The sequence below is a fragment of the Hippopotamus amphibius genome, chromosome 2, assembly GCF_030028045.1.
Source record: "Hippopotamus amphibius kiboko isolate mHipAmp2 chromosome 2, mHipAmp2.hap2, whole genome shotgun sequence".
NCBI classification, from domain to species: Eukaryota; Metazoa; Chordata; class Mammalia; order Artiodactyla; family Hippopotamidae; genus Hippopotamus; species Hippopotamus amphibius.
This window is the reverse complement of record NC_080187.1, coordinates 214,774,789-214,785,134: the sequence shown is the minus strand read 5'-3', so window position 1 is coordinate 214,785,134 and position 10,346 is coordinate 214,774,789. Positions and strand designations below refer to the sequence as shown.

General features: G+C 55.7%; 1 protein-coding gene across 2 annotated transcripts in view; it reads right to left on the bottom strand.

Annotated features, from left to right (window-relative positions):
- Nucleotides 1–1,518: 1,518 nt before the first annotated feature.
- The window catches only part of ARID3B (AT-rich interaction domain 3B), a 52,963-nt gene continuing 44,135 nt past the window's right edge, over nucleotides 1,519–10,346 (bottom strand). The window contains exons 5-9 of one of the 2 annotated variants that reach the window (XM_057725253.1): nucleotides 9,506–9,689; nucleotides 7,993–8,273; nucleotides 7,621–7,875; nucleotides 6,154–6,255; nucleotides 1,519–4,029 (exon numbers count right to left, since the gene is read on the bottom strand). In XM_057725253.1, coding sequence (XP_057581236.1) covers nucleotides 3,866–4,029; nucleotides 6,154–6,255; nucleotides 7,621–7,875; nucleotides 7,993–8,273; nucleotides 9,506–9,689 — 986 coding nt within the window. In that variant the 3' untranslated portion in view covers nucleotides 1,519–3,865. The remainder of the gene's footprint in view (nucleotides 4,030–6,153; nucleotides 6,256–7,620; nucleotides 7,876–7,992; nucleotides 8,274–9,505; nucleotides 9,690–10,346) is intronic. The other variant, XM_057725254.1, reaches the window with a different exon arrangement.

Here is a 10,346-nt window from a genome sequence, read left to right as displayed (position 1 = left end):
TCAATCCTCCTTTTCGCTTAACAATGAACATTAAAAAAAAAAAAAAAAATCGGACTACTACTCTCTTGTTAGCGTTGCAAGTATCTCCTCCCAGGTTTTTTTTTGTTTTTTTATGGTATCTTTTGATAAACTTTTTTTGGAGGATCTAGTTTGAGGAATTAGTCCTTTTCTCAAGGTCTTAGATACTCTATATTTTTTTCTGTTGATTTGGGGCAGAATGGAATTGCAGTGGCTTGGTGCCTTGCTCTTCCCAGACTCTCTATCTCTAACAGGAGCCTTATTCAGCTGCCACTTCCCCCTCAGCAGCCCCTCACATTCATTCCACACTCTTTCTATTCCAATGTCTCTGGACCCTGCTTCTCCTCATCTCTTGGCCTCCTCCTATACCAGGCCCACTGAATCTCCATGTGGCAGCCCCCTGGTGTGTCACAGGAAGTTGTGATGTGTGGTTCCAACTATTGGTTAGTAAAGTACTAAAGGGTTGGTTATTTCTTTCAAACGATTTTTAAAAGTCAGTGAGAGGTTCAAGACTGCCTCACTTTCTAGCATTTCAAAATAGCAGAGAAACCCCCCGTGCCTGAGGCTGCAGACAGGCGAGGTGTGTGTTGTTATGGGTGGAGGGCAACCACAAACCCACCCAGTGCTTTCCCCTCTGCCCGTTGCTTTTGGTTTTGCCAAAACCAGGTTGTGCTCATAGGATGTGCATTGTGGCAGAGAAAAAGGCTGAGCAGCCTGGGTCTAGGCCTAGGTTTCAGTGGCAGTGTCCCAGGGTGTCCATGCCTGCAATGTCTCCCAGCTCCAGATCACCCTTCTAGAAAAGCCACTTTCTAAGCCTATGTCCTCCTTAAAACATGTCAGCATGTCCTTAGCCTGGACTCCATCCTGGCCCAGCCACACTTATTTCCAACCCCCCACACCCTGGGCCCCACTCACAGTTCCCCAATGCTAGGTCCTTTGATGCCACGGAGTTTCCACATGTATCAGTCCCTCTGTTCTTCCTCACGTCTCCAGTGGGTAACCTCATTCAAGCTGACATGTCCACCTCTGGGAAGCCTTCCAGAGATTGCCTAGTAAGCTGCTCCAGCACTTACCTGTCCACTGGTCCCAGTCATGCTGTATTCTAAAGACTCAGTTTTCGTCTAGAGAGTTATGTGTGCCTCCCAGACACGAGTGTGAGCTCTGTAAGCATGCAGACTGTACTTATTCAGCAGAAGTTCAAAGAGGGTTTGCTCATGGAGGAGACCGCTGGCCCGGTGCCTGCTAGGACCCTGATGTGACACCAGGGGAGTCGGTTTTGGTGACCATGCAATATCAGAGGTGCCCTGATAATACAGAAGACAGGCTGAGAGTAAGAGCTCTGGGGGAATGACGGGTGAGCAATGAAGACAGAGGCTTTAGGAAGAATCGAGGGATCAGGAACAGTTCACTTAGCCCCTTCTATTCTGAAGGCCCTCACCTCTTCCCTGTTACTGTCAAATGAAAGAGTCACGGAAAGCGCCCGCAAGACCTGCTTGTGTGAAGAGGTAGAGGTTTATTGAAATATAAACATTCAAGAACATGTAAGATAGAAAATAACCACAACATATACAGACACTTGCTGCAAGAGGACTTCTGAGGTATTTATGCACTGCCTAGGCTGCCCATGTGCTATCCCACTTTTTTCCTGGTTAAATACAAGTAAGACGGGGAGGGGAACAGGACAGAGTGGCCCTGGCCGACGGCTGCCATGTGACCTCAGGGCTGCACCATCAGCAGCGCGCCTTTTGGCCCAGGGCCCCATCCTTGGGGACACCTGCTGGCACTCCCACCCTCAGGCTTCCAGGCTGAGACCCTGCTGTTGCCCGTGAGAGCAGTGAGGGCTTGCCGAGGGCGAGGCTGGGCAAGCTGCCTGCGGAAAGGGAGAGGATCTGACAGCCGGGAAGACACAGAGCACCGTCCCTGTGTCCTCCAGGTGGGCAGAGTCCATCCCTCGTAACCAAAGCCCTGAGAAAGACACACTGGCGCAATGTCTGTGACGCCTTCAGGTGGGCCCAGGGCCAGCCAATCGGGCCCCTGCCTGACACATGCCCCAGACACCCTTCTCTGCCACATCCTGCGCCGGCCTGGTGAGGCCCGGAGAGGGTCAGCCCCCAGCGTATGGGGCTGTTTGTGTGAGCGTGTGAGTGTGAGACAGTGTGGAGGGCGGGGGAGGGGAGAGAGAAGATGCAGTCAGTGCAGCTGTAGCTCGCTGGGCTGAGGTATGTGTTTTGTGCTCAAGCGTGTGAGTTCCCTTTCCTTTCCCAGATGGACTGAGCGTTAGCTGTGCATGGGCTTGCACCGCCATGGTCTCCCACCTCCACAGCCCGACGATGCCACAGTGGGTGGGGTTCTACCGAACAATGCAGGGCTTACTTGACCGAGAGGTGAGCCTTGTGTGAGAATTACCTCTTCTTTATGACACAGGAGCAGCCCGCTCCACCCCAGGGTCCAAGATGAGAGACAGCGCTTTCTCAGCATCTCACCCTCTGAGGCAGCTTGACCTCTGCAAGGCCCACGGCCCCCACAGCCCACGCCTGCCCTGAGATGGGAATGCTGAGTGAAGGGGAGACGCCCTGCCCCAGCCCCGGTGAGCTGGGCAGTGGGGTGTGGGGCTGCCCCGCTCTGGAGGGAACGGGTCAAGGGCCATCTCGAGAACCGGTGTGGTTTCAGGATCCAGCCTGCGTGACAGCAGGCCTCTCCGTTCCACCTCCTCCTGCCACTGTGATCCCTGAGTCATCTCTCCTGCTGCCTCCCCCGCCTCCTCACTGGGGTCTTAGGGAAGGGCTGCAAGGCCGGGGTACCAAATCATTTGCTTGGCTTTGGGGGTGACCTGTCATTTCTTTGGTGCTACAATAACAACAATAAAAACTTTAAAGTAAAAAAAAAAAACACAAAAGTCAGCAAACACATATAAAAAAGATTTCAGAGATGCAAATACTTCCTGAAGAATCAAACATCAACAATTACAAATCTGAGGTATTTCAATGAACCTGACATTGGCAGGTTTTGGGGGTGTGAGGGCTGAGGTGGCCCCACAAGAGGGGCCCAAGGGACAAGAGGGCTGTTTCCTGGGAGAGCTGGCCAACAGGGGCGAGAGGTCTGGGAGGGTCAGAAAAGGGGCAGTGGAGTGGGTGCCAGGGCCTGCCCGGGCAGCCCCTGAGGCTCTGCCTCTCCTTCGGCAGATGCCCAGCAGGCCTAGGGTCCTGAGACTGCCCTCGTGAGCCCTTTCTTGGGACCATCAGAAGGGAGATATGCGGCCCTGAGGACTGCTTGAAGACCTGAACTTGAGGGACCCACATTCCAGGAACAAAACACGGTAGGCAAGGTGGGCCGGGAGGACCCTGTCCCATGCTCAGTAGAGAAGGGCCACAAAGGCATGCTCTTGGCTCCTAGCAGCCCCACATAGGAGTTAAAGATCGGGGGACTGAGCAGGGAAGAGACCAGTGACCCTGGGGTCCTGGCAGAAGGCAGGGGAAGGGAAATAAATTAAAGGGGAAGGGATGTGGAGGGCCTCTAGCCCTGTGTCAGCTTACAGATTGTCGATACACTGTGCCCGGGATGGGAGGTGGCCTGGGAGCCCTGGAGGAAGCTGGATGCCCACAGACCCCGCCCAGTTCTCCAGAACAATCCCTGATTGGACAACGCTGCCCTGTCAGGCCCCTCCAGCCTCTCCTTGCCTCTAGAGTACAGCAGGACCTGATGGAGCCTGGACAGACGGACGCGTCCAAACTCTCAACATCTGGCCAAATGGTGTCTGATGTGGGCTCCATGAGATGAGGTAAATTCTGTGCATCAACTTCCTCCACCCTCGATGGGAGAGTGGGGAGTGGGAGCTGGGTCCTGCCCCTCAGAGGGACCAGCTGGTGGAGGGCTCTGCGCTGGGGGTGCCCCGGGATGAGGTAGGACTTGGCGAGCAGTGAGAACTGCTGCTGCTGCTGGCGCTGCTGCCGATGCTCTGGGGAGCCGGTCCTGCGATGAGCTGGGCCACAGGCTTCTGGGCAAAGAGCACACCTAAGTGAGCGGGGCGGGGAGAAGGACATGTGAGCTTCAGCTCGTTCCACCGCAGGCACTGCCGCCTAACCCCGGGTGAGGCTCCAGGCCTCTGTGCTGGGTGCCGGCACTGCCCTGCCTACAGGTGCCAGCAGGCCGGTGAGAGGGACAGAGTCACTCTGCTGAAACGTCACAGAGGCTCTAAGGGAAGTGTACCCAGGGTGCTGTGAGGAAAAAAGGAGGCTTTGGAGGGCAGGGGAAAGCGGGTCAGGAAAAGCTCCAACGGGAGAGCATGCCTGGACTTTCTTGAAAAAGTGGCCAAGTGAAGAGGAGGAGGAGATGGTGTGGCGGGCAGAGGAAATCTGAGAGAAGAAGAACTGAGAAAGGCAGCAAACGTGTTGGAGGTTGCTGCAGCAGCCTGGCAGGACCAGGAGGCACTGAAGGCGGGTATGTGTCACAGGAGGTGGGAGAGGTGGGAGGGTGAGGAAATGGGCCACTGTGTCTCTAGGCAGCTGAGGTCTTACCCGGTGGGGGCTGTGAGGCCCCTGAAAGTTTTAAGAAGGGGAAGAAGGGGAGGGACATCACGAGACGTGCATTTCAGAACTCTCTGTGGGGTCAGGAGGAATGTGGGTGGATGGAAACCTGCAAGGAAGCTACTCTAACAGAAGAGAGGCCTGAACCAGGGCCGTGGAGGATGCAGCAGGGGAAGGAGCAGAGCAGTGGCATCTGCTCGGCTCTGCGGGGCGATGGACCTGAGGGGCTCCCAGGAACGACTTCCAGGTTCCTGGCCTGGGCAACTGCGTAGCTGCTGAAAAAGGACCCAGGTGGGACAGGATTGAGGCAGGTGAGGTTTGGGGAGCCTTCACTCTCTTCTGACTGCTCCCCATGCTGAGGGAGAAGGAGACGCATCCTCCTCTCTTGAGAGAGAGGATGAGAGGAGATGAGGAGCCAGGCACTGACGTCCCCCTTCCCTGCTTTCCCCACGGACCCACACCCAACCCCCAAACCTCCTCGACCACCACCAGAAGGCAAAGGGCATCCAGGCCCCACCCACCGGCTTGCCCAGTCTCCTTGAGGGGTCTGTGCTGGGCAGAGACCTTTGAACGTGGCGTGGTCTCTGAAGCACCGACTCTGTGGTGATTGCCAAGGCAACTTGGCATCCCTGCTTCTCTGCAGGCTGCCTTTCCTGGTCCCAACCGTGATGCCCCCAGCAGGTGGCTCGGCAGCGATCCAGAGCATGAGGCCTTCACGGTGGCGTCCCGAGGGGGCCTGGCCCCAGCCCCCAGAGCAGGAGCACTCAAAGGGACAGAAGCATGGCCTGTGGAAATGCCCCGGGTTTTGATAGAAGGTGCAGCTCTAACCCCCTCCACTGGGCACCTCCCCATGCCGTCTCTAAAACACGTGGCTGATGCCTGGGCTCCTGGCAGGAGGCCACTGGCTAGTGTGCCCTTGCTCTGCGGCTCCCACTCAGCAAGCTGTGCTGAACAAGAGTCAGCTGGGTCTGTTCCCAAACTCCTCTCTAAATCAACGAAATGGGAGTGGGAAAAGGATTGCTGTTTCTATGAAAACTAAGTTGAACACCTTGGAAGGTCTTGGTAAAGGTGCTAAACCAACCAACCAATAAAAAACTGTTGCCAAATTAGATTTAGGGAGAGACAACTGTAAAAGACTGGGGAAACATAGGCTGATTCTGCTGCACTCAGATTCCTTTGCCTGTGTCAGTTCTTGGTCCATGACAGATGATGCTTAGGAAGAGAGAGCTGAATCAGTGAGAGAAAGGATACCCATGCTCTGGAAGACTGTAATGGTGGATTCTGATTTAACAATATTAAAGGCATGGACAGAGCTGGTTATGATTCTTTACATTAAATGACTTTCTCAATTAAGGAGCCAACCATTGGGTCGAAAAGGTTTCGACAAAGGGTGTCTATCACTCTGTCAAAGGTGGAGGGGATCGTCATCCTGTTAGCAACCCTCAGCCCTCCTCATCCAGAACTACTTTACCTCTGGAACCCTGAGACTGCATGAAAGGAAGCTGCCCCTGGGGAGGTGTTCAGACAGAAGGGTGACGAAGGGGCCTTGCAGGGAGCTGCGCTGAGCCTGGCTGCCACCCCGCCGCCTCCCTCAGAGCGCCAAGAGCCTCACCTGCGTAAGTGGTGCCATCGATGTCCACGGACATGTTGATGCTCCCGATGCCGCTCGTGGTCAAGTTCAGCGCTGCAGCCGAGGCCTCTGCTCTGTCCTCTGCTGGGGACAAGGGAGACAGCAGGCCCGGTCAAGCCCTCCAGCATTTCTGTCGTCCCCTCTGAAGCTCTCCCAGCCTGGCCACAGCAGGCTGAGGCCTCCCAGAGTTAGAAAGCACCTGTATAACCTCCGCCGATTGTAAGGTCTGGCAGGAGCGCCAGGCTGGTCAAGGTCCTATCGCTTGCTTTCTCCACTGAGCCACTTCACCTTCCCAACTCCCTCTGCTCTCAGAGAAGAGGGCTTGCGCAGGCAAGGAGGCTGACCTCAGCTCGCAGCTGGACACTGACACTTTCAATGAGATTCAGCAACCCTGAGCACCCACTATCCACCAGGCAGGGCATCGGAGACCACTAAGACCCAGCCCCCCACTCTGAGAACTCGCCTTGCCTCCTCCTTCCCTTGCCCAGGCTGGGAGGTCCTCAAGGAGAGGGTCGACCTGCCCAGCACTTGGCACTGCCCCTCAATCTGAGCCGTCTGTGGCTCGTGGAAGGCTGCAGGCGCCTGCACACAGGGCCTCCCCTGGCTCACTTGAGACTCTGCTCTCTCACAATGTTGAAGAGCCAAGAATTCTTCCAGATGAGCTGCCTTGTCCATTAGCCTCTGGCTTCAGCAGGATCAGGGGCACCTGGCCTGAGTGGTTAACAGGGCAGAGCCCTGCTGTCCAGGCTGTCACCGCCAGTTCCCTTTGGCTCCTCGCCAGGGGAGAGTGGGACAGGGAGGGGCTGCCCGGGAATATGCACAGCTCTCTTCACACCTGATTCCCTCCCAGCACGTGCTTGCTCATGTCTGTTCTGAGATAGAGTCAAGAATGGCAAAGAAAATGTGTGTGAGGGGGGCAGGAGAGAAAGGGGAACAGCAATGTGGAGCGTGTGGTTCGGGGGATGAGAAGGTGGGGCACCTGAAAAATGTGGAGGGGAAGGGAAAAGACGCCGGTTATGCTGCCGAACTTGTATTTCCTCCTTCCCTCTCTCCCCGGGGTCACTGGCAGCCTGGCCGGAGGCAAATCTGGCCCCTCCCTCGCTGAGCCTCTGGAATGGAGGCGCTGTTTTTCTCCCAGACAGTGAGGCACTGGGGTGAAGGGCGAGCCCTTTCATTGAGACGGGGAAGACACAGCAGCCGCCCCTCAGAGTCTCCTGCTCCTCCTCCTCGAACAACTGTTTCTCCCTTTTGCTAGAGAACCGGGCGCGACTGAGGCCACTGAAGGTCCCCTGGAAAATGACCTCAGTCTGGTGCACTGAGATCTCTGTGGCCACCGGAGCCCCAGGTGTCTCTCTGGCCTCTAGATCCTTCTGGGGGCCAGAACCTAGAGGGGCCCCACCGCAGGCCCCTGGACGGAGCTGGGGTCTGGCGCGTGGGCCCGGCGCTCACCCCTGCCGTTGATCCTGATCTTCATGGGCAGCTGCCGCGCCACACTGAAGAGGCTGCGCTGGAAGGCCTGCTGCACCAGGCGCTGCTCCTCCTCCGACAGCCTGCACACCTTCTTCTCAGGGGGCTCCCCTGACTCCAGCCGCTCCTGCAGCTGCTCCAGCGTGGCCGTCCGGCTACCGGCCTGCTGGCCGGCCAAGGTCACGGGCACAGCCAGGCGATTTGGCACGGGCATGGTTGTCACTGGGACTCCATCACCTGACAAAGGCACCAGAGCTGGACCCAATTCATAACCCACCCTCCCACCCGTGTCTTGGACCCGGGAACTTGGCGCCCTTCCTCCCTGCCCCTCCTCCTCCCAAGGGCCCTGCAGACCTTTCCTGAGAGTGGTTGCTGGGGATACCCGAGGGCCACTGGCATTGGTGCCACTGCCGGAGCCCAGTCCAAGGATGGGGAAGCGGATCTTGGGTGGGGAGAGGAGGGCAGGGGCCGCAGCAGCAGCGGCAGAGGCAGCAGTGGGTGAGTAGCCAAAGAGGGAGGAGCTGTAGCTAGGCCTCCGGCCTTCCCTGCGGTTGCCGTCAATGGCTGCCTGGAGCTCGGCTGGGGAGCTCAAGGCTTTCTTCTCGCACTCGTAGGCATAGAGATACTTCATATACCTTGAGGGAAGGAGGGAAGGAAGGAAGGAAGGAAGGAAGTCAGTCATCCAAAATGGGGCACCAGGACTGCCCAGTTTAAGTCAATGGATCTCTGGAAGAGGCCTCTGGGGGGCAGGCTCTGTCCCCTAGGAAAAAGGAGCACAGCCTGGTGCCCTTGAAGAAGAGGAACCTCCTGGACGCCCCACCCCAGGCCCTCTAACTGCTCCCCAATTCTAAATGCGGCTCGAACTGGAGGCGTGGTTCATAAGGGAAATAGACAGCTTCGCTAACATTTCATGTGCGTGTGGCACCTTCCTAGGCCCTGGGAGAAAGGAGAAATGCCATGTTTTGCAATGTTTCTGGCTCCTTGATCTCCTAACCATTGTTCAGACAGGAGCAATTCTTCCCACTCTGTGTGGACCTAGAAGTGCTGTCCCTTTTCATGTCAGATGCCCCAAGAAGCAATTCTCTACCCAAGAACCTTGGGAGAAGGACTGCTGTGCTGGCTATTGCTCTATTTCCAGCTTCTGCTGGAACAGCTTCACTACATAAAACCCTTCTACTTTCAACAAGGCCTTAACATGCCACGTAACCTGTACATAGCTGATCTTTCCGTAGTTTTCACAGAGCACGTCCAGAGTTCCGAAAGAACAGATTCCCCCTTGGCCCTCATTCTCCAGTGCTGCTCCTGCTCTCACTGCTTCCATCACCCTTGTCATTAACTCAAGTGGGCAGAAAAACAGGTTATCAATCCCAGTGGCGCCAGCCTGCCTGCCTGCCTCTGGGTCCACTGTTGCTGGGCAAGCTGAATGTCAGGTAGGAAGGGCCAGACGTAGGGTGGGGGGTGCCGTGTGGGAGACGATGTCCTGGAAAGAGTGTGGACTTCAGAGACAGAGGCCCAGGTGTGAATCTCGGCCTGATCACTACCTGGTACGGCCCTGACCAAACGATCTAACCTCTGAGACCCAGTTCTTGTTATCTGGAAAACAGGGACAAAACCAACTTGACGGGGTTGCTGGTGAGGTTTGAATGAGATGGAAGAGTGAAGCAGCAGCACACAGGAGATGCTGCGCAAGGGGCGCTCTCGTTACTTAGGTTAGTGAGGGATTCATCTCAGAAAGCTCCTGGCTCTCTTGGGAATTCCGCCCATCTTGCTCACTATACAGTGGAATTTCCTTCCTTCCTCTCCTCTAGGTTAAATCATCCCCTTTCTCCAGCCTCAACTTCCTTGCCCCAAGGCTCTGGCCACTCACTGGGTCCTCAGGGTGAAGGCGGCGCTGGTGATGGATGTGGGCAGGTTCAGGCCTTTGGTGATCTCCCTCCAGATCTTCTTGTTGATGATCTCCACCAGGCCCCCCTTCTCGGTCACCAGCTTATACAGCATATACAGGTCCAGGATCTGCTTGGCCATGATGGGGATTCGGTTGATGGGGGTGCCTGCGATTGTGCAAAGAGAGGAAGAGAGGGGTGTGTCATTATCACGCAGAGAAGACATCTGTGGATGCCCATCTTTTGCTAAACTTGAAATATGTTCATACATCTGTTTAGAGGGACTTCCCTGGTGGCACAGTGGTAAGACTCCATGCTTCCAGTGCAAGGGGCCCAGGTTCGATCCCTGATCAGGGAACTAGATCCCACATGCCTGCCGCAACTAAGCGTTCTCATGCCACAACTAAGGAGACCACAAGCCGCAACAAAGGAGCCTGGCTGCTGCAACTAAGACCCCAGTGCAACCAAATAAATTAATTTAAATAAATAAGTAAGTAAATCTGCTTAGAAGTATACTTTGACTCAAAATCCCAAAGCCTGGAAGCCATCAGACTAGCTGTCAGTTCTCCTTGGGAAGAACAGAAAGACAGGTCCAACTCACAGGCTGTGTGGTCTTGCGTAAAACACATAGCCTCTCTGGGTCTGTTTCCCACATGTAAGTAAGAGGGCCAGACTAGTTGACTTAAAATTTTTTTGGGGGGATAACAGTATGATTCCAGATTCTGTCTTAATGATTTGGCAACTCAGTCCTCTGGAGCCCTCAGAAGCCATTCAGCTGTCTCCTCAGGGAAGTCTTTCCCTCACTCCCAAGACAGAGGAGGTCCT